The sequence below is a fragment of the Podarcis raffonei genome, chromosome 4 (assembly GCF_027172205.1).
Source record: "Podarcis raffonei isolate rPodRaf1 chromosome 4, rPodRaf1.pri, whole genome shotgun sequence".
NCBI lineage: Eukaryota > Metazoa > Chordata > Lepidosauria > Squamata > Lacertidae > Podarcis > Podarcis raffonei.
In genome coordinates this window covers 67,189,983-67,213,831 of record NC_070605.1, presented here as the reverse complement: position 1 = coordinate 67,213,831, position 23,849 = coordinate 67,189,983, and the positions used below count along the sequence as shown (strand labels likewise).

The following is a 23,849-nucleotide window of genomic DNA, read 5'->3' as shown; positions in this document are numbered from 1 at the left end:
GTAGGCCGGCTTGTTTGGGTATTACCGTCACACTATGGCGGCGCGCAGAGCTGAGCTAGCGTGTGTCGACGGCAGCCGCGCTGTGGGGACCGGACCGAGTCCTGCACAGGAGCAGCGAGAGGGGCAGGAGGCGGCGGCGGCGCGGGCGTCAGGAGGCGGCTCTGAGGTAAGAGCCCGTCCGTTCTCCGTTGCCCGGGCGAGGGGCGCCTGCTCTCCACGCGGCCCCTGCCGCTGCTGCCCCGTGGCGCAGTGGAAACGGCAAGGGGCTTCTCGAAGGGCTCCCTGAGGAAACGGGGGCACGGTGCCCCCAGGAGCGCCGCGCGCGCCTGATCTTCTTGGGTGTGGGGCGACTCGGGGCAGAGGCCCTTGGGGAGGTGAGGGCTTCAAGTACGTTTCGGGGTACAGGAACCGAAGCTGGGCTGCCCGTGGCGGCCGCTTGGTAAACGGCAGCTCAGCTAATCCGGTTCTTGCGTTTCTCTTTCTCCCGGGGCGTTATGGCTTCCCCGCCAAAGGGCAGGCAGGCAGCAGGCCGTTCTCGCGTAGCCGCACAAAGTCGTAACGACTGCAGCAGCAGGAAGAGATATCTCTTAATAGGATTTTGTGCGCAAGGTGATATTAATATTTTCCAGCCCTCCTTTCTAGCGAGGGATGGGAGATACAACAAAATCATATCGATATGGGTTTGCCATACGGATTTCCCAGGCGTTGCTAACAAACACCTGTTCAGAAGGAAAGCTTGCGAGTTTATGTGTGGGCATGCACTGGTTGCCCGTCTGCCTCTTTCAGCCAAACCAAAAATGCGGATCCTGGTTTTTGCTTCTCTCTCACACGCTGGTGCCCAGCAGCAACTGCGAAGGCCCTAAGTCAGTATAGAAAGGTAATAAGGATGGACAAAGGCATTGAAACAGCTTTGTCCAAAAGCAACACTAAAAGCCCCTGTGAATTTTCCCCCGTTGGAAAAACAGGCTGGGATGTGTGTGTTGGTTTGAGCACTTCACCAAGCAGTGGGCAAGAAAGCCATCCATACAACATGTCCTTCATGAAAGGCAAGTGGGAATATGCTGGCTTGGACACTGTCACTCAGGAGTCCTCTGTGCGGCAGCCAAGGAAGCCTTTCCTGATCCAGAGCCTAAAAGAGCAGATGGGGGGGTTGATGGCATGGCCCTGCTTGCCAAAGCAAATCTTAGCGTTAGAAGACTGGTTGCTAATCAAGTTTGTCCAAGGACAGCGGGACACTTGTTACAGTGAACAAAAAAGACTTGAGTACTTGCTTGGTTATCTATTATGTACTATTGAAAATTTTGCTTATGTGGGGTGGTAAATACCAGTAAAATGTAACATGTGAAAAAGGGTGTTTAGCTATATTTTGCTACGTATCTGAGATGTGAAGTGTGCAAAATATGGGAAAGGGGAAGACACCTTTTACTTCTCCCAGTATTCTGCTTATGTAAAATGAATTAATCCTGCATACTGAACAGGGAGATTACAACATATAATAAAAGCAACAGATAATAAAGCAAGACTGCAGTCCTCGCCCTAGTTAGAGGGGAGTTAACCACATTGAATTCGGTAGGACTTTTAAGTAGATTGTGCTGCAGAAGAATAATTTATTAATATTAAATCTGACTAGACAGTGAGCTTTAGTAACAGCAGCCATTTCAAATCTCACCAAATGGTTAAAAGCAAAATTTTAAATGATTCTTAAAACTCAAGGAAGGTTGGAAAAGTTCAAAAGAAAGGCTCTGTCTCTTGTAGCCACCCACCTTAGTTCAGAAGGTAGCGGCACATAGAGACATCCAAGGTCTCAAAAGGTAGATTCCTAAGGGAGCAGGCTGCAAAATTTAAAACTTTAAAATGTCAAAAACAAAAAATTTAATATGTGTCCTTAAGCACATAAGAATTCTGTGAAGTTTTTAAAGATGATTCTTCCTGTTCATACCAGACAACAACAGGTATGTTCTGGACTAGCTGTTCTGTTGTGAAATATATTAATAAGGAACTTCCATAATGGACAGGAATATCTTGGTAACATCTAACATAGATTACTGCAGACCATAAATAATTTGAGAGACCATGCTTTTGCGTGAAGAGCTGTAGTTTAATATAATTGCTTTTAAAATATGTGTAAATGTCACTGCAGTTTAGAAGTACAGGGGATGACAATTTTGTGTGTCCTCAAAGCAAGTGTGCTGTTTTCAAACCCAGAAGGTAGCAGGTCAGGCTTCTGCGCGGTCTACCAACATGCATGATGATGCAGAACACAAGCCCTGCGCAAATCAGGGGTTGTTTGTATACTGTTTGCTCAGTTGCTGAGTAGGGGAGTATTTAAAACATGCTTTGAAAAGCAACTGTTTGTAACAGTTTGATGCCAATGCTGCAGTCTTAGCATTAAATCACATGCTTCATATCATTCTCCTACCTAGAATATCTTTCCACAGGCCCCTAGCCTGTAGAGCCAGTATTATTTAGCATAGTCAAAGTTTGTATCTTAGCACAGTCACGATCTCCAGTATGGTATAAATTTTGCTTTTGCTCCTAATCTAAAATAGACATAACTACCAACTAGCTCTGAGTTCTCGGTTGCAAATATATTTAATAATATATTATAGTTTTTTTTAAAAAATTGCTTATTAAATACAAGTAAAATTAACAAGGCAAATTAGATCGCTCTCTACGACATCAGATTTTTTTCTGATGCAAACTGAATTTTCCAAGGCATATTCAAAAATTTTCAGAAAATCCACATTGCTGTAGAGAACATGAGATGAATGAAAGGGCTGACTTTTTCATAGCTGAATTGCTGCATATCCATAGTTCCTCTTGCTGAGCAAGTTACAATGCATATGTAGTGGCCGAATATAAATGCAGGTTTGTTAACTATCAATTCTGAATTCTTACAGACTTTGTATCTAACCCTACAACAAGCAGAGTTCCAGACATGCAATGAGACTTCCCCTTCCTCTCCTTGCACACACCCAAAATCTTCTGTAGAGAGGACCCCCCCACAGCTGTAGAGAAAAGAAGGGGGAAATTTTGTTATACAGATGGAACACGATGGCTCAGACCCTACCTTTTTAACAGTTTGCCCTTTATTCTTGATGTATGAATACGTAGTTTGTTAGATAGCTTTTAAATATGGATTGGAAGCAAAATTACATCAGGATAAATATACAAATAATGACTATATAATCCATAACCAAACTCTATATTGTTAGGTAAAACAAAATAAATATAACATTGAAACAATAATTGTGCATTTGCTGTAGATTGATTTTACTGTATAAAAATCAAAGAATGACCACATTTTAGCAAGCTTACTCCATTTGTTCTTTTGACCCTTTATTAGGTCATTTAACTATAGATTAAAATTCCCACATGACCTTTTCTGTTTAAGATGATATGCTCAGAAGTCTCCAATATTTTGCATATAGAAATCTTGCTGCTGTCACAAAATGTTGATTCCTTGTCCTTTTTTTCCCTGTGCAGCAACAGTTTGTCAGGAAAAGAGAGGTTCTAAATAACATCATATCCCATTCCCCCCATGCTATTTTCATTCTTCCCTTTTTTTTGGCCAGTCTTTACCGAAGATTCCAATAGGCTAAATTAATAGCTTTTTCTAAATAGAGCATCATATATTTTTATTACTTTAATTTCCCTTCATGACCCTATTTCAATAAAAATTGTGGCCAATATTCCATAAACTTTCCCAACCTAATCCGTAGCTTATTTCCTAAAGCTGGAGCCCAGTTAACCCATGCATCTCTCTCCTTACCCGCAAATCAATTCATACCATCGAGTGTGCTGATGGAATCTTTCAAATGCTGAAACTGCATATTGCTGATTTGTTATAGGTTTTTAAACTGCAGAGTAATTGAGCCGTCGGGTTTGAACAGTTGTTACATTCATTTCCCCTGCGGGACATTCCGATAGCTATTAAGAAAGCCTCTTTCCAAAAAACAAACCCGGCATCAGGCTTCCTTTTAAATAAACTTCAAATAAACGTGCAACTAATTTTTGTTTCGAAATTCCCCATGGCACTGAGAGAGCGGGTGTGTGCACATTTTTTTAAAAACAAAACAACCTGGGCTGCCCTCCCATTTGGGGATGGAACTCCATTGTCCCCAAAGCAGCCCCCGCTTGGCCTGCGCTTTCCTCGCCAGCAGCCGGCGCCGCAGATGCCGCTTTGACGTCCTTTCTCCCGCGTGCGCGCCCAAGCCCCGCCCACGGGGGCGCACGCGATGGAGCGCCGGCAATAGCCGGGTATTTAAGCAGCAGGGAGCGGAAATCCCTCCTCCTCCCCTTGGCGCCCTTCTAGCCCCTGCGCCAGCGAGCTTCCGGCTTCGCAGGTTCCTCGGGTCCTCGGTGGTGGTGGACGAGGCGGGTGGCGGAGCAGGTAAACCGCTTCCCGCCGCGCGCTCCTCACGCGCTCAGCTGAGCAACAGCCGCGCATCGGGACAAAAGGCGACGGTAGTCGTCGACCCCCGTCTCTCGGCGCCATCCCTTCCCGGTCCTCGCTTGTCAGGGACCTTCTCGGGTGGCGGGTAGCATCTCCCGCCGCGCTCTTTCTGCCCCGCACAATCCTCAGCTCTTTTCAGGAGAAGTGGACTGTACCGCGAGGGATTGTACCGAGGCGCGGTTAACTAGAAGAGTTTGCTCTGGCATCCCTAGCCTGCTGCTATGTCATTTGTAAAAAACAAATAACACGTAATATAGTACAGTGGTACCTCGGGTTACAAACGCTTCAGGTTACAGACTCCGCTAACCCAGAAATAGTACCTCGGGTTAAGAACTTTGCTTCAGGATGAGAACAGAAATCGTGCTCCGGCGGCACAGCGGCAGCAGGAGGCCCCATTAGCTAAAGTGGTGCTTCAGGTTAAGAACAGACCTCCGGAACGAATTAAGTACTTAACCCGAGGTACCACTGTATATGGGGTTTTGTCAATGCGTGTGTTAATCTCAGGACGAAATACAAATGGGTCTTTTCTGCCTAGATAACCTGAGCTCTTTTCTCTCCCTTTCAAAGCATATGCTGCTTACTGAGGAAGAACCGCAAAACTGTAAATTTGGAAGGAGCAGCCCGGACCGGCAGCTGAGGAACAGCAAGTGCTCTGCGCTGAATACAATGTTGCAACATTCAGATACAAATTGCGATGGCGCAGAAAATGCAGGTGCGTTGGAGGAGGCAGAGGATTTTATTCCCAGAAACAGAAATGTGTTGGGAGCAGCATTCTGCCCTCAGGAATTGCGAGAGGAGACCCCTGGAAGAGAAGAGACTCGCACTGACCCACCTGATGGCCAGCAAGACCCAGAAAGTGAGAAGGGCAAAGAGAAAACCTTAGGTATACGACAGTGCTGAACCAGGATAAATAATTGCACCTTGACTTTTGAAGTTAGGTTGTCCAGCATTGAAAAAATAGAACACTTGTTTACATTTCTTGATAACATACTTAGCAAAGCAATTGAAAGAGGGGCTAAGGTGGTGTGAAGCAGTGGATCCTCTTCCATAGCCCTGCCAGTTAGAAGATGTGTATGAGGGGAGAGGGAGTCTTTGTTGTGGCAGCTCTAGTCTGGTGCAGGAGACATGCTCAGATCAGGCCCTTCTCTAATAAAATGACTGGCTTAGGATCAGGTGGATACATCCCTGTCCCTGATCTATCCCCTGTTTTGGAACCCTATGGTAGTTTGTGTCAGCAATAGCTTTTCAACATCCTGTGCTTTTGGTAGTCACAGTGGAGGCCTCTGTGCTAGTGGAGTACACACACACACCCCCGAGCAGAACCTGGCAGAGAGACACTTCCACTCAAGCCTAACTCCCTCTCACAGTGCAGATCAGGGGATTAGGACACCCAACAAAAGGTTCTTCTACTGCCTTGTTCTTTGCTTTCCCCCCCTTTGCTTTATCAAATCTAATTTTAGAAAACGATGAGACATTCTGATAACTGGAGAATAAAGCTATGTTCTACCTTCAGTGTTGGAGGTAGTATGCTGGGAATCGGAAGTGGGGAAATTGCCGTTGTAGCAAGTCCTGCTTGCGGGCTTCCCATAGGCCTCTGGTTCGCAATGTGAGAATAGGATCCTGGTCCAGATATGCCTTTTGCCTGATACAGCAAGGCTCTTCTTGTGTTTTTTTTATGGTCCTTTGAAGAATGCCTTGCTCTGTTTCATCACTTTGTCTTTGAAGTAGAGATCCTAAGAAATGTCCAGTATTCCTACTGTATCAAACTTCTTAAGTCCTTTTTCAGTAATCTGGCCTTGTATTGTACCAAAGTTCTTGTTGCTTTTTTTGTTGATAATTGCCTAATACTTTGCATTTTCTAGGTATAATTATAAATGTTCCATTTTCTACTATCAACATATGTTACCCAGAGCACAAAATGTTCTGGTAATACTTCTAAAATACTTTTCTTCTTGGTCTGTAGGGAAAGAAGTACTCTTATTGATGCAAGCTTTAAATACTCTTGCTACTCCAGAAGAAAAGTTGGCTGCACTCTGCAAGAAATATGCTGATCTGGTAATTATGTACTACAATTAAAGTCACATGCTTTCTCTGTGGTTGCAAATTAACTTTGTAAACATGCATAGGTGTCTTAGCATTGGAGTTTCATTCCTTTGAATGTTCCTACAACCAATAGAAACAGATTGAAATGTCAAATGTCAAGAACAATTAAACATCTTAATGTTGTTATTTGCACCGTTTCTATACTGCTTAATATCACCCTGGTTAAAGCTTATTATAACGGGATCATGGAAAAAATATTTTTTTATGTATGTTATTTGGCACTGTCCTCTCAAAAGTGCGGGAACTTTTTAAGCTCCTGGTTGCATGTTAAGACATTATTTGGTTTTGATAAAGGTGAGGAAGCAGAACTATACTTTCTGTTGCCCCTATTGCTACTTCATTCAAAGACTCTAATTCAGGGGTGGGAAACCTGTGACTCAGAAGCAATATTTTGCAGCAGCAACTGGACAGTCATAGGTTCCACATCCAAGCTGTAATTGGAATATGTATAAATACAGAGGAAATGGTTTTTACATGTGTTTTGGCTAGGTGTTTTTAGTCGAGACACCAGCTATCATTCAGCTGTATTGTTGACTGCAAGATTGCCTGTTCCCTCTCGCATGCACAATGGATAATTCTTCAAGAAAAGAGTGTATGCAATTTCTGTTTATGTGGGATCATGCCCCTAGTTCCTGGATTGTATCCAGCATGTCCGCGTGATAGCAGACTGGACTTCTACTTATGCAACAGGTCTTCCCCTTCTTCTCCTTCCCCCTGCACACACCCCAGATCTGCTGTGTATTCAATTCAGAAAATGTTTAAAATGTAACGAATCTTGAGTAGAAAATTCTATAGATGAAGGTCAACATATGAGAGGTTGTCTATGTGCACTTACTGTCTTGTCAGACAAAAAGTTCTAAAAGATTTGCTGAGAAATTTGCCTTAATTCATGGAAGGACAATGTGGAAAGAAGAAAGGATTGTGGATTCCAAAGTCACAAGATTCTGAAAGAAACTAGCACTGTGAATCCTGTTCTGAAGCTCGTTGCAAAGTAAACAGGCATAATGGTTATAGGTGTATGCATTGTGTGGTGGCTGAGTTGGTGGGGGTAAGGACACCTGGCCATCACCACACTCCAAGCTTCCAGTTATACTACAAGGGTAGCAAAGATTGCAAACTAAAATAACGGGGAGGTGTTGACCCTCTTCTTTAACATAGATCTCTCCACTCTGGATAAGAGGCCCTAGCAGTCCTCAATCTTACCTGGATTTGATTATGCTCATTTATAGTGAAATGAAACATAGATAATCCAAGTGGATAGCTCAGTTGGTTAGTGTGTGGTGCTGATAACTCCAAGGTTGCAGGTTTGATCCCCATATGGGACAGTTGCATATTCCTGCATTGCGGGGAGTTGGACTAGATGATCCTCAGGCTCCCTTCAATTTCTACAATTTTATGATTCTGTAACAAGTTGTGATTGTGAGGTTCTGGTTCTGTATCTGATTGATTAAAAACTAATGCAATCCATTGGAGACTGTAGCTACAGAAAACCACTTCAGTTCTAAAGGGTAATGGCAAAGAATAGGTTGGGGTTTTTTTTAACCTCTTCTTCTTTTTCTCATTTAGTTGGAGGAGAGCCGAAATGTTCAAAGGCAAATGAAGATGTTGCAGAAGAAACAAGCACAGGTTGTGAAAGAGAAGGTCCATTTGCAGAGTGAGCACAGCAAGGCCATTCTAGCACGCAGCAAACTGGAATCTCTCTGTCGTGAGCTTCAACGCCATAATAAAACTTTAAAGGTCAGTTTGATAAGACAGTACATGAAGCAGATTCTGAGAGCAATATGATTTTCTAAAAGTAGGGTGGCTGCTGGAATATATAAACAATAGTATAGCAAAATGGAAAACAATTGGGAGTGGATGGAAACACGATCTGTTGAGCACCAGTTTAGTTTATTCCTTGATGCTATTTTACAGCAAAGATGCTTGATCCTCTAGAAGTTGACTTCTGGTTATCCCCTGGAAATGTGTCTCCAAACAAGGTTGTTAATACATTTTACAGTGGGACCCAGGGATAAGAGGCTAGAAAGCAGGTGGGCTTCTCTCAATTTGTGTCCAGCTCTAAACCCATATTGGATGCAATGAATTATTGCAAGTACAGTGGGACAAGGATGTAGTAGTAAGAGCACTTGAGATGATTAAGCAGAATACAGAAGGGTGGTATGGGGTATAGTCATGCCAAAGGCAAGGTGGTTCTTTTATAATGAGATTCAGAAGCAATACAAAATACACGAGTGAGAAGATTTAAAGATTTTATTCCAAAACAGCAAGCAATATATACACACCAAGCAAGCACTTCAATCTGCCACTTGGAAGCCTTCAAGAAGCGGCAAAGCGACTCCCCCAGGTAGCCTCAGTCTGCACGGCCCTGCAGCCGATCACTCCATGCACGAGCTTTAAAAAAACCTGCCCAAACTGTCCAATTTTATAGATAGCCTCTGTGGCTTCCAAGACTGATTACGTGCAGATCATCCATTAGCCACCCCCTCCCAATGCTTCACTTTCTCAAAACAATGTCAAACATCAAAGAAGGCACCCAGCACTATCCTCCACAACTAAGGAAGGCAGCTGTGTGTGGGGGTTCACCTCCTCCCAACATTCTCAGGACATTAAAGACTGTTCTCACACCATCAAAAAACTTAACAAGAGCAAAGAGAGGGGGAATGTTCACTCCTCCCTTCCTGTTCCCAGCTCTGGAAATCAGTTTTTGACTCTCCCTGACACACTCTAGCATCCTTTGGGGAGATTAGCTCTCTGAGTAACTAAGCCTCTGAGTAACTAAGCCTCAGCCCCATTTAAGGAGATCTGCTGGTGCCTCCTGCTGCATTACAAAGTCTAGTCTATGTGATGCAGTATCCCATAGAGTCCTAGCAAATTGCACATTGGGGAAAGGCTATTACTAGTTGTAATGCACATTGTTGCATGCAGAAGGTCCCAGGTTCAACCCCCCTCTGGCAGAGGACTCATTGCTACTGGTTTAGATGGGCCAGTGGACTCAGCATAAGGAAGTTTCCTAAGGTCTTGTGCTCTGATCAAGTGGGGGAGGAGATGGGGGGCAAGGCAATACTGTTATTTTCCTAGCTCCTGTGGAGATAGCATCACTCCAAGTGTGAATTGTATCCTCCTTCCCTTATTCCATCCTGAAGTTGAAGCTATGATATTGTTAGCACTTAGGGAAGTAGCTGTAGTGATATGCAACTGTTCTGGAAAAAACAACCTGATTCTTCAGTTAGATCAGGTCTTAATTCATGGAAATGTGCTACTACTCACTTTTGTTGATAGTTGTAGTTAAGTAGAATTTAAAATTTGGGTGTCCTACTAGACCCGTCAGTCACAAAGTTTGACCTCCTTGTTCTAGATAAAAGAGTTATTTTGCATACTATGCGCTTGTACTTCAATGTACTTCAATGGAGTCAGGAGCTTGTCTGCATATTTAAGGCAGGAGCAAGAACAGCAAGTTAGACCTCATGCTGGGTGTTGGTGTAGATCTTGTGGTGACTATTGATTCTCATGAGGCAGAGGTGTGGAAGCACAATGGCAAAGGCCCTGCTGTGGAAAACAGTTGATAGCTCCTTGTTCCCCCCAAATATAGACTTGCTTGCTTCAGTAGAAACCAGCCTATTTTGCAAATGAAGTGACAATAACTGTCTGGTGCTAGTAGCTGCTGGTACGTGGAAAAGAATTTATTTATAAGCTGCTTTCTTTTGCTGATTCAAGCTCATAGCCACCACTTCTCCAGTTCAAGAGGTATAACTTAATAATTGTGCCTCAGCAACAAAACCTACTGAGAAGCTTCTGTATACTGGTTGGAGAGCAAAACAGTGCATGTTCATGTGTCTTATAGGCAAATTGTTCCAGAGAAGTGGAAGCTAGCATCCATTCCAAGGGACTAAACCATTAAGAGGACATTGGCCTGATTTTTTTTTATTCTTGTCCAAAATAATTAGTAAAAACACATTGCTTTAATCTCTCTTGGTAAAAGGAAGAGAACATGCAACAAGCCCGTGAAGAGGAAGAGAGACGTAAAGAAGCTACTGCCCACTTCCAGATCACACTAAATGAAATTCAGGCGCAGCTGGAACAGCATGGCATACACAATGCAAAGCTTCGCCAGGAAAATATTGAATTAGGAGAGAAGTTGAAGAAACTTGTAGAACAATATACACTGCGAGAAGAAGTAAGTGGATTTATTAGTCCTTCGCTGTTTTAGACATTGCTTTGTTATTCAGTAGCATTTCATTTTGGAATATTACAGCTTGATGGTAAATTATCTCACATGAACATATTTACTCTTAGGTTTGAATGTGATGCAGTGGCTTCTGACTGCAGGAAATGCATTTGACAAAGTAATTAATAATCAAAGGTTACAAGTAGAAGGAAGGAGACGTCATTTAAAGCTTGATTTCATAAGATGCAGTACTTGCACACTATAAAGAAATACAGAAAGGAAAACAAATTCTACTTACCTTAACTTAGGAGCAAATGTTTGATCTATACAATGTTTCTGTATAGCCATGTGGGGAACCTGTGGTCCTCCACCTGTGCTCTTGACTCTATAATCCCTGTCCATTGGTCATGCTGACTGGGGCTGATGAGAGTTGCAGTCCAGCAATATCTGGAAGGCCACAGGTTCTGGCTCTTTCAGACACTCTGGGTTGCATCCAGAGTTGCCTTTCAACGAATGGAATACCGTATTTTTCCCTCTATTACACGCAGATTTTTTCTCCTAAAAAGTAAGGGGAAATGTCTGTGCGTGTTATTGAGCGAATGTGTGGTCTCTGGAGCTGACAAACGCGAGTGAAGGCAAAAATCAGGCAAATATCAAATCGTCCGGAGAAGGGAGGAAAGCTGCTGCTTTCCTGCATTCTGCCTCAGGGTCTTACTGCCCACCCGCTTCTGTTTCCTTACTGTGTTTGCTCAAACGGAACAAAGAGCAGAGAAAACCCCTCCCCTCCAGGCAAGCAGAGCGTCTAATTCCTCTCCGTGCGTCTGGGACTCAAAGGCAACATGCAGGTTGGGTGGGGGGGAGAGAAAGAGAGAGAGCTGGCTGGCTTGTGGGGGGGGACGACGACTTTTGCCTGCCTTTCCTCCCTCCGGTAAAACCCCTCTCCTGCATTCTTAGCCAGCTGCTTCTCTGCACACCCCTCTCCTTGTCGCTTCTATGTTTTTCCTTCCCTCCCTACTTAAAACGTGGTTCCAATCACGGATCCACATGGATCCTCAGGATCTTTGCATTGAGTCACCCCAAATTCACCATCAGATCACATAGCAATGATCTGATGCAAAAACAGGGCTGCAATGGTGCAAAAACATGGTTACAAAGCACGGATCCACATGGATCCTCAGGATCTTTGCAATGGGTCACCCCAAATTCACCATCAGATCACATAGCATGTCCATGGCTACAGCCTGCACCAAAAAAATCACGCACCCACTGTTGCCTGGGGCTGCAATGGTACAAAAACGTGGTTACAAAGCATGGATCCACATGGATCCTCAGGATCTTTGCATTGGGTCACCCCAAATTCACCATCAGATCACATAGCATGTCCATGGCTACAGCCTGCACCAAAAAAATCACGCACCCACTGTTGCCTGGGGCTGCAATGGTGCAAAAACGTGGTTACAAAGCATGGATCCACATGGATCCTCAGGATCTTTGCATTGGGTCACCCCAAATTCACCATCAGATCACATAGCATGTCCATGGCTACAGCCTGCACCAAAAAAATCACGCACCCACTGTTGCCTGGGGCTGCAATGGTGCAAAAACGTGGTTACAAAGCATGGATCCACATGGATCCTCAGGATCTTTGCATTGGGCTACCCCAAACTCACCGTCAAATCACATGTCTGTGGCCGCAGCATGAAGCACAAAAATGATACATCCACTGTTTCATTCAGAATTTTTTTTTCTTGTTTTCCTCCTCTAAAAACTATGTGCGTGTTATGGTCTGGTGCGTGTTATAGAGCGAAAAATACGGTAGTTCCTTCAATTTACAGAGAGGGCAGAGCTCCAGTGGAAGCTCTGCTGAAGGAACAAGGAGGGCCATTATTTTCACTGACTCCACCCGCAGCACCCCATGTCATCTCTTAACTCTGTGATGGAGGGTCCATTACCCTGCCCTCCAGTCAGATTTTCAGCAGGTCTCAGGGGAAGGAAGAATTCACAAATGTTGCTTTCTTCCATAGTATTGTCCCATGTTTTGCTCGGTGCAGCTCTACATCAAACCCTGTCTTGTTGTCCTGCCTTTCCTCCTGGAAGCAAGGGGGTGGTACACATGGTAAATTGGGTTGAGAGAAAGTACCAGTCCAAGAATTACCTTAAGAGTGAACACATACAGATGTTCTCCATTTTACATTTTTAAAATGCTGTTGCATTCCTTCAGGGATCCATAAGACTCTCTTATTGAAATTTCACAGTGTTTAAATTGCACCAGTTAACTAAATAGAAACTCTGAATGGCATCATCATAATAATAACAATTTTTATTTTCTTTACCACCCTCTCCAAACTTCAGTTACTGCTTGTTCTATTTAGTATTGAATAATCCACTGTATAGTGTGTCTTACAGAGTTAATGCTGCTAAACAATACTGTTTGAAATCAGCTTCTGGTTATCTACGTTTCATCTCGATGGCTGTACTTCTCAGTCTTTGATCCTGCTCCTTAATAAAATAAAAAAGCCTCTACTATAAGTCAAGCTGTTAAACATTTCCTCAAGCTTGCTTCTGCTTACTTGTTTTTGAAGTGCCACAGATTACTATATTCTGTGTTAGAATCAGAATTTATGTTTGTGGGGTGTATGTGCAGCACCTGTTGCTTAATGGTGTAATCCTGTGCATGTTTACTCAGAAGTAAGCCTACTCTGTTAAGCGGGGTTACTAAGTGTGCATAGGATTACAGCCTGCATGTGTTTTGTCAGTTGTACGTTTGTGGTCGTCACTTCGATTTCAAGGGTTTTATGATGGTGTCGAAACTGCTAGCAGGTGTTTTCCAGGTTAAGCATGGCTTTCCGTATGTGGTGGTGGCCAGTTAGTTAAACCAGGTAAGAGCCTTGATGAACATGAGGGTAACTTTAAAGTTAAAAATAAAAAAAGTCTGAAATGAAAATTCAGTTTTGAATCTTTTGATAAGGTTTACTATTGATGGTACCAACATTCATGCTTTCTTCTAGCACATGGACAAAGTCTTCAAGCATAAAGAACTGCAACAGCAGCTGGTGGATGCCAAGCTTCAGCAGACAACTCAGCTAATAAAAGAAGCAGAAGAGAAGCATCAGAGAGAGAGGGAGTTTGTAAGTATTTCTGATTGCAAGAAAAGTATTTGGATATGCCTGAATTTTCCCTCTGGTAGTAACTTGGTACAGTAATGCGTTTTAGGCCTGAACCTATAACTAGAACAAATGGTAAACTGCTCCATTTGAATGTTCTGTCTCGTGCTTACTGTATGTTAGCAAACTTATCAGTAATCTGTATAGGTCATAAGTCCTCTAGAATGGGCAGTTTGGCAACTTCTGCACAGTTCACTGGCATGGAGTAAATTTGTAGCAGTAAAATGTATAATATATAAATAATAAAAATTATGTATGCATGTATTTGTAGCCCACCCATCTGACTGGGTTGCCCCAGCCACTCTGGGCAGCCTCCAGCACATATAAAAACACAGTAAGACCTTAAACCTTAAAAGGCTTCCCTATGCAGGGCTGCCTTCAGATGTTTCCTAAATGTTATATAATTACTCATCTCCTTAACATCTGATGGGAGGGCATTCCACAGGGTGGGCACCACTACCGAGAAGGCCCTCTGCCTAGTTCCCTGTAGCTTCACTTATTGCAGTGTGGGAACTGCCAGAAGGCCCTCGGTGCTGGATCTCTCCGGGCTGAACGATGGAGGTGGAGATGCTCTTTCAGGTGTACATATATATGCAGCTTTGTTTCTTGCTGGTACCACTGTAATGCATTTCTACATGCCATTATTTTTTCTTCTGCTCGGAAGAAATACAGATGTGTTGATTTTTGATGGCTGGGATGTCTAGCAGTTTTATGAGAGCATTAAAAAAAACCTGCTACAAGAAAATCTTTAGATTAACATATTTATAATTCTATAAATTCAAAATATTTTGAACAGATATTCTGTAGTTACTCAACAAAAGCTGTGTATTTTTAGTGAACAATTAAAGTATGTTTCGGAAAACCAGATCATCACATTGCGTGATCCATGGTGCATTAAATTCTTCAGTGCACTTAAACTCAGAACATCTTTCCAGTGATGTTCATCCAAAACAAAACCTTTGCCTTTGCAGAGAAAAATCTACAGTAGTGTTGTAGAATCTCCAGTAGTTAGGATATAGTAACCAGTGATACTATATCCTATATAGGAGTGGAAATCTCCACTAGTGTTAATAGGAACTGCTAAACAAAACCAAATACAGTAAGACTGGCTAAATATGTTCATATTTTTGAATTTATTTGTAAATTTGTCTCTCTTTAGTTTTTCATGTATCACCACTTTAATTGACCTTAAAAAAACAAAGACATTTGTTCTAATTGACTTTGAAAAAATGGCTCTAAATTTGAATGCAGGCAGGTAAGTTTCTTCATCTTCTGCCAATAAATAACTTTGTTTAAAATCTCTTACATAAAATAGGAAGAATAAAGGCTTAGCAAAATGTAGATGATGTGCTTTCTTTGGTTTAAAGGTAATGTAGAGACAATACAATTTTTCTTCCTCTTCAGCTGCTAAAAGAGGCTACTGAGTCTAGACACAAGTGTGAACAGATGAAACAGCAAGAAGCTCAATTAAAACAGCAGGTAAACTAATTTAAACATTTGCTGCATTAAGGATCACTTAGTTACAAACTTGGTTGAGAAAATTATTTGTTCTCTTAGAATTTCTAAAACATTTTCAGAAACTAGCAAATCAGTGAAACAAGTTGGAAACCCACAAGAAGCCCCTGGGAAAGGGAAGATAAAACAGTTGGGAAATTCCACCCCCCTTGGAAGATTGGTGAACTCTTGAGATAATGAGTAGCTTCCTGCTCACCTAGCCCCCTAAATCTGTTCTGGTGTTCCCCTCAACTTTTCTGGCTAGATTTGGGGAGGGGCACATGAGAGGAGAGGGAGTAGTTCTATTGCACAAGGGGAAATCCTTGCACTAGCTTGAGCCCATTATTATTGTTATTGTTATAAAACAGTATATTAACTCATTTCTTGTTCTGATGGTGCTGGGTACGTTTTGGCTGGTCTCTGGCAAATTCACAGGACTATTATTTTTCCCCAAGGTGGCTGTTTTTGGGCCATAATGCAGGTACTTGTGAAACCATTCTTGTGAGTGGGTTTATCACTTTAAGTGGCTGCTCTTATGTCATGCTAGGTAAGTCTCAAAAATCAGACTTTCCTAGTGTATGATGATCCCACTAACAAGAATAGATTTTAATATGAACCTCCACTGCATGATGCCACGTGGAAAAGTTCTACCTTGTGGCAAAAAGTTCTAATGCCTTGGTTCTTGGTTTGGTAGTGCCCTGCCTAAATCTAAATGCTGCTGGATTTACTTCGTTTTTCCAATGCTTACTAATAGTGCATGGGAAAGTACCCCTGAGAAACTCAGTGCTGAAACAAATTGCATACTAACCTATAATATTGGCAATGACTTAACAATATTAAAACCATTTTTGTGCACCCAGTGGCTTGGCTTTTTTGTTCTATGCCTTATTCTGCAGCTTAAAGTAAAAGAGATCTTGGTCAGTAGTGGCACAAATAAGCAGTTCGATTGGGAATTTAGTTTCTAGAATGATTTTGGCAAAAACATGTCTTGTGTGGTGTCCTGAAAGGTTTGTAATGGATTTACATTTCACATTTTGTGGAGGACTGATGAGATATGTTCACCCTTGACAGCTCAACCACTCACGAACTTGTTATTCCTGTAGTACCTTCCCTTCCACCTCAAGTTTTGCGTCATTATTGCATACTATGCAAATAAAAGAATTTGTATTCTTTTAATATGGGTTAGGTATCCTACAGTGCAATCCTACACACGTCTACTCAGGAGAAAGCACCATTAAGTTCAGTGCAACTTTCTCCCAGGTACCTGTGTGTAGCATTGCATCCTTAATCTGTTGGTTCTAAGAGAGGAGTGGGAGAACGAATGGTTAGTTTGCAAGATTTTTCCTAGGGCATGTGCATAGGTGGTGGTTGAGTTTAAAACTTGAGTGAATAGAGCTTAGATAAAAGTTCTTCAGAGGGGGAAATGGGCTCAAAGCAGTTCACTTCAGTGGGACTACTCATGAGTAGGACTTAGTTGACTACAACCCAGCAAAACAAAGAATCCTTTATTCTCATTATTTTTAACTCCTTTAGCATGCTGTTCTGCTTTGAAAGCCACCTCATCCTTAGGTAATTGTCACATAAGTGAAGTTCAGTCTTTTGAAATCACGTATTTCACTGTTTACCAAATAGTGGAATTTCCCTTGTGTAGCTACTGCATTTTATGTGTAACTCTAAATATTGCACATGTATAGAGGACTTAAGCATTGTCTCCTTCAGCTTTCTCTCTACATGGATAAATTTGAAGAATTCCAGACAACAATGGCAAAGAGCAACGAACTTTTCACAACATTCAGGCAAGAGATGGAAAAGGTACTTTGTTTACATGTATTGTTTTCTGATCTGCCTCATTCATTCATTTACAGTGGGGAGATCGTAGTAAGACTACAGCCTTTTCAGTGGAGGCTGGTCCATTAGGGTGAATGGGACAGTGCCCCACCAACCTGACTCTCCCCTTATCCAGCTCCCAGCTACCGGCCTGCCTCCAGGGTTGGCATTTCCTGTCAGAATCCCCCACCTTAGCCTCGGTTTTGCCCTCGTGGAATGCAGGAGGCAGGTGGATAGACACAAAACTAGAATGAGTTGGTTCCACCTGCCATAGACTCTTGCTACGGTCCGCCCTCCCACTCCCAGTGGCCGAATCCTATATACATTCACCCATGAGTAAGTCCCATTGAATTCAGTGAAACTTAATTTCTGAGAAAAGAGGAAGAGAATTGCACTGTGAAGGACCTAGCCAGCCTGTGCACATCTTAATTATTGAAATCATCACCATTAAAGTTATTAATGATTTTAATTACTAAAATGCCAATAACTGAGTGATCTTGGTATGCTTTTCTTGTGGGAGATAGTATAGTGCACTTAAAACAAAAACAAAAACCTTTAAATGAAACATTTAGGGAGTACTGGGGGAGGAGAGGGGAGAAGGTTCCATTGCACAAGGGAAAATCCTCCTACTGATGGAAAATTCACCTTAGCACTGTGTTGAATTCCTCCCGTAATGTCAGTTTAACATCTCATTTTAAACAGTGAGCTTGAGTAACTTAAGAATAAAGAGGCATTGAGAGTTAAAAGGTAGGATTGGCTAATCTTAGGCCTCAGACACCAGCTGGCTGAGGCTCATGGGAGTTAGTGATCACCAAAAGATTAGTCATCCTGGTTTTAAGTAGTGAAATGTTTTTGCTTAAAAGAAATCAATAACTTTAACGTTTCAGATGACCAAGAAGATAAAAAAACTGGAAAAAGAAATAATAGTTTGGCGCACAAAATGGGAAAACAACAACAAAGCTCTCTTGCAAATGGCTGAAGAAGTGAGTATTAGGTTTCATGATTAAAAATCCAATGTGCCTTATATATTATGCAGGTAGCCTGTTTTGTATAGCTTTGCAGAATGTGAAGTTGAATCAAAACTACCAGGTCTCCAACCCGTCATTGGAAAGCAGACTGTACAAAAGCAGCTGAGAAAGGCTTTAGATTTTATTATGTTTGTGGATAAGCTTGTTGATGTCATGATCCATACAAATAACTTGGCTGTCTTGGTGAACAAATTTATTTTGAATAGATGTCTTCAATCATATTCTAAATACATTGGGCAGTGTATGCTGCTAAGTGATTTCACTAGTGCAGTTTAACTTGCCTTCCCTATGTACCCCCTGCACCCTTCCCAAATCTGCTCCAAAGGGTTGGTGGGACCCCAGAACAGATTTAGGGGGTGCACAGCGGGAGGCGAAGTTCTGATTCACAGCCAAAAGTCCTTGCACTAGCAGAAGCTCTTTGTTCTGTACTGCCTGTTGTCTTTCTTTTTCTCTTGTGAAATAGTTACCAGTTATTTTTATACAAATCACTTTTATTAGCATCTTCTGGTTAAACAAGGGAGGGCCCTGCTTAATGCTTCTAAACATATAATTTATTATCTTGTTTCTGAACATTTCAAGTATTTCTAGCATGCTCTTCATTGTAATGCAGGGTACAACAATATATAAATGAAAACCAACCAAACATGCAATCCTAAAATAAAAAGAGCAAATAATATTACAGGATCCGCAGCAACAAGAGGAATAATCAGAAACAGGTCACACAAATGTCATCATGTGCAATCTCTTGCTTGTTTTCTGCAGAAAACAGTGAAGGACAAAGAATACAAAGGCTTCCAAATAAAACTGGAGCGTTTGGAAAAGCTGTGCAGGGCTCTTCAAACAGAAAGGAATGAGCTGAATGAGAAGGTGGAAGTTCTTAAGGAACAGGTTTCTTTAAGAGAAACAGATGTTGATCTAGCTGTGCATGTGTTGCAGTCATGCACACTCAATTCGCACGAGGAACTGGGGAGTTCTACCAATGGAGCGCAAGAAGGAATTCAGCCAGATCCTGAATCATCGGTGGCAAATGAAGGCTCTGAAAAAACTGTTTGCCTGGCTTCCATTCCTACTGCAGATTTTGTTGACTAAAAGTGTAAACACTGTATTGAGAGATATATTTTGTGTATAACTTTAACTGGTGGTGGTAACTCTTAGTTTTGTGGTGAAAATTTTCTTACTTTTTCTACCATATCTGTATTTTCTTAGAACAGAACTTGCCTGGTACAGGAAGCTGCATAGCGGCTATTGAATAGCTTATCTATAAATTTTCCACAACTGTGTTGCACATCTGCCTCGTTTTTTTAAAACAGAACTCATAAAGGATGCATGCAGATTCCTTCCTTCTGACCCCATAGCACACATCACCATGTCATCTAAGACTCGTGTACAGATTTAACATCATGTCAGGGGAACAACTGTGGCCAGAGTGTCGCAGACTCGGGTTTGGGGGAGGGGGAGGGAATCGTTGCTTCTATTAAGTGAATTAAGGCTTAGTATTGAATTGTAATGACCAAATACTACAGTGAACTATAATTGGAGATGTGATGGCCAGTGGAAGCTCATTACTGGATTCATATATGAACAAAACTAAAAACTCGTACAGGGTTTAGTGTAGCTGCAGTCTTGCCTACAGCTTTGAAATCTATATAATTTTGCAACTGGAAAACAGGGTGTACAACTCACATATTTCTCAGGATTGTCCTGCACAGTCAATTCATAGACGGAGTGACTGTTGCCTGACCTGTTAAAAGTGAAGAAACAAGGGAAGAAAACGGGCGCTTAAAAGTTTGTCCAATTAACCACCGACCAAGACTCAGATGCATTTTGAGCACAGTTTTGCATCATCCTGGAGATAAAACCTTAATAGTTAAAACCTACTGCCTACAAATGCATGTGTGTAGTTGCGGCTTGTCTGATAAAAACAAAATGCAATGGGTTTTTGGTTTGTGGGTGCTAGGCAAAAGTACTTTTTTCTGCCATTATTTCTTCACTAGGTTTGGTGCCTAATTACCATGAAATAATGAACAGCTACAAAGGTGTTCATCACTGAAAATGGGTGTAATGACCAATAACACTCCACCTCTTGGTCCCTTTAATAGACAGTACAGCAGACCATAATGCACATATTTGACTGGAAACATGTTCCCATGAAAACTTACTTGCCTATTTAACAAGGATAGGTCAGAGTATAGATAATACAGTTTGTCGTCTAGGGATGGAGGGGGAATACTCTGATCTGTTTTCTCAACTATTGCTTTTTGTAAAATAAAAATGTATGACTAGATAAAACATACCTGTAAGCAAAAGTGCCTTCTGGTATCTATAGGTTACCTGGTAAATTTGGCACATCAGTTAACTAATATACAGCAAGCGAGGCTCCACTTTATTTCTGTTGCGTTTGTGGTTAGTGTTGTGAATGTAGATTGACCTGGAAAAGCCCAGATACCCCCATAATTTGGACTTGTGTTTCTTTTATTTATTTAAAAGACAGGGACCAATAGTGTTTTCTTTGTTAATGTTAGGCAGAGTGCTACTAGGTCAGAAGCTGCTGTTTAACTCTGCCTTGCAGTTAGTAGCTTTCTAGTTGCTGCTTGTTTTGAAAAAATACAAATACTCCTATTTCTGGTATTTAATTTGGTTTTCATTTTTAAGAGATTTCTGACTCAAGCACATAATTGTTGGCAGGTTCTCTCCTTGCCTACCCATTCTCTCTGAGTTGCAGATTACTTGAATGTTCAGGCTATGTTGCTATGTGCTACCCTTTTCCTGATGAAATGTACAGAATGGAAATAGATGTCTTGAAAGGAAATAAAGGTTGGATCACACCTACTGAATGTTACCTAATACCATTGAGCAAAATCAAATTGGCATCTGCAGTGACCTAATTTGGAAACTGGCCAGTTAATATTCCTTATAAGGTGCATTTGCAGTTTTTTTCTTTTCTTTTTTGGTATGCATTTCAAGTACAGTAAAAGAAAGCAAAGCTGGTGGGAGGTTTTATAGTGAGGAAGGGTAGAATGAGCTTTGTCAGTCATAACCATTGGATTGTAATTGATTCCGGAGGGAAATTTCCTGATGTTTCCTTTAAAAAACAAAACAAAAAACCTTGTCCAATACTTTAAAGCATATATGTGTAAGCAAAGACATCATAGTAAGTAATTTGAAACCGAATGCGATTTTGAAGGATCAAACTGCAGTGTATCTGAACCATCCCACCCCACCAACCCAATGTATGTGGTTGCCTTGCCTGTAGCCAGGATTGGTGTAACGTTTGCTCTCTTTAGAGAAGAGTAGACTTTGAGTAGACATTAAAAATTGCTTCCACGTTATAGCTAAAAACACCCTAAGGATTGTGGCCACTAATACTTAAAAGTAATTGAATTGAATTGACTATTCTTTCTGGTTCCTGTCTTTTCTAAGTGTAGAACTAAATTTTGTTTCCTGAAATCTTAAGACATTCCATACATTGACCAGTGAGAGGGCCAGCATGGGATAAGCGCAGTCCTTGTCTGATCTGGAATTGCACTGCTGTTCTCCAGCTCTTTTTTCCAGTGTACTTCCACCTGTACAACCCATGCTTACCACTGGCAGCTGCTTCAATGTGCAAATTCCAGTAATCATGTGCTAAATTTAAGGCTGTTGCTTGTACCGTCCATCTCTTTATACCTTTTGCAATGATGCGTACAGTGTTGGGGGGGGGGAGTGCACTGTTTTTCCTATTGCATAACCGGTGGTTCAAATGCACAGTTAATCTGCCGATTAAGCCCTAGAATCTTAAACTATTCTCACACAGGGCCCTCAAAGCCAACACTCTTTTTCATTTGTAATTCTTAAGTGTATTTGCATACATGCTTGGGGGCTGTATCTTTCCAATCCGTTCTCCTCTCTCTATTACACCTGGTTATGTTACCGTTCAGTTCTCAGGTGTTGCAGAAAATCTACCTCTTCAGACTGTAGATGGAAATAACTGTGAAAAGTGATGCAGATATTTAGTTTGTGCTGAACACTCTGCTTTATTTTTACAACCCATACCTGCTTTCATGAAAAAGAAATGCTGAATAAAATAGCCAGTCTTGTTTTTGCTTTTCAAGAACATTTTGTAGAGATTTTTCACTAATGTGAATCTGAAATTTTATCTACTCAGTTCTGTATAAATTAAGTAAATATGTGTGCTTAATATACTAGGCTATGTGTCTTATTTTTTTTAAGAGTTCTCAACTAAATGTCACTTTTCTGGCTGTAGGTATTGTCCATAGATGTATGGTGTTCACTGTACGTATTATTAAGTGAACTGTAAACATGCAATTTTGCACTTCCATAGCTATCCTAAGGATTCAGAATTTAAAACAAAGCCCTTCCATCAGTATATCTAAATGTTAAAACACCATAGCTGTCTTAAACATTCCTTTAATAATGGGATGGAAAACTCCATTCGATTTTCGTCAGTAGTGCATCAAAAGAGTTTACCAGCACCATCTAGTGGCAAAAGACAGAGTCTTAACGAGCATCTATTATGGGTGTATGTCTTACACAAAACTGAGGACAACAATCCCTTTAAATTATCTATCGAACTTGTGGTCTGTACTATTTCTTCCATCTCAACTAATAAATTGAAGCAATATTCTCTTTTTATAAATCAATAATAATAATAATAATAATAAATTTTATTTATATCCCGCCCTCCCCAGCCGAAGCCGGGCTCAGGGCGGCTAACAACAATAAAACAGTACAAAAGTACAACACAAACAACACTCTAAAATCATTCATTATAAAATTAATTAAATTCAAGCCACTGGCCACCACTGGGCCAGAGCTCCGCGAAGATTGCCGAGGGAGGGAGTCAGGCTGTGCCCTGGCCAAAGGCCTGGCGGAACAGCTCTGTCTTGCAGGCCCTGCGGAAAGATGTCAAGTCCCGCACGGCCCTAGTCTCTTGTGACAGAGTGTTCCACCAGGTCGGAGCCACAGCCGAAAAAGCCCTGGCTCTAGTTGAGGCCAGCCTAACTTCTCTGTGGCCTGGGACCTTCAAGATGTTTTTATTTGAAGACCGTAAGTTTCTCTGTGGGGCATACCAGGAGAGGCGGTCCCGTAGGAAGGAAGAAGTTAAGGATAGAAAGTGTCAGGATGTCATTCTAACATTCATTTTTGTTTTACCACTCACTGTCACTGGCTACAGTGTGAACAAGCAGTATTTTGCCCAATAGTTTTCCCTCTGTCCTTTACAGGGAGCAATTTGATTTAATGAACCAAACAGTGCTTCGTATTAAGATGCCTAATGTGTATTTTCGCAGCCCCCACCCCAAGTTGTGCTTTTTTCACGATTACGAAAAATAAAATATTTTTTTCTCTCTCTCTACATTAATGTGCAGCTGGTGGTTTGGAAATACCTGTTTAGCTAAGTGACCTTATGAGAAAGTATCCCAATCACACTGCTGTTAGGCATGCCTGAGAGAAGATATGATAGCCATCTTCAAATATCCCAACGGCTGTCACATGGAAGAGGGAACATGTTTGTTTTCTCCTGCTCTGGAGGGTAGGACTCGAAACAATGGCTTAAAGTTTCTGACTAAATGTTCGAAAAAACTTCCTGTTCAGCAGTGGAACAGACTCCCACA

The 23,849-nt window shown here is 41.7% G+C and overlaps 1 protein-coding gene across 3 annotated transcripts; it reads left to right on the top strand.

Annotated features, from left to right (window-relative positions):
- Positions 1 to 22,416, top strand: TXLNG (taxilin gamma). Of its 3 annotated transcripts, none has more exons than XM_053387151.1 (10): positions 1 to 166; positions 5,024 to 5,168; positions 6,420 to 6,511; positions 8,126 to 8,296; positions 10,539 to 10,733; positions 13,733 to 13,852; positions 15,293 to 15,367; positions 17,102 to 17,194; positions 18,097 to 18,192; positions 19,000 to 22,416. In XM_053387151.1, the coding sequence occupies exons 1-10, from the start codon at positions 35 to 37 to the stop codon at positions 19,324 to 19,326; spliced, it is 1,446 nt and encodes a 481-aa protein (XP_053243126.1). In that variant the 5' UTR covers positions 1 to 34; the 3' UTR covers positions 19,327 to 22,416. The 3 variants fall into 3 exon arrangements, with proteins under 3 accessions (XP_053243126.1, XP_053243124.1, XP_053243125.1); XM_053387149.1 differs by having other exon boundaries at positions 5,024 to 5,339; XM_053387150.1 differs by lacking the exon at positions 1 to 166 and adding an exon at positions 4,269 to 4,393 and having other exon boundaries at positions 5,024 to 5,339.
- Positions 22,417 to 23,849: the final 1,433 nt, after the last annotated feature.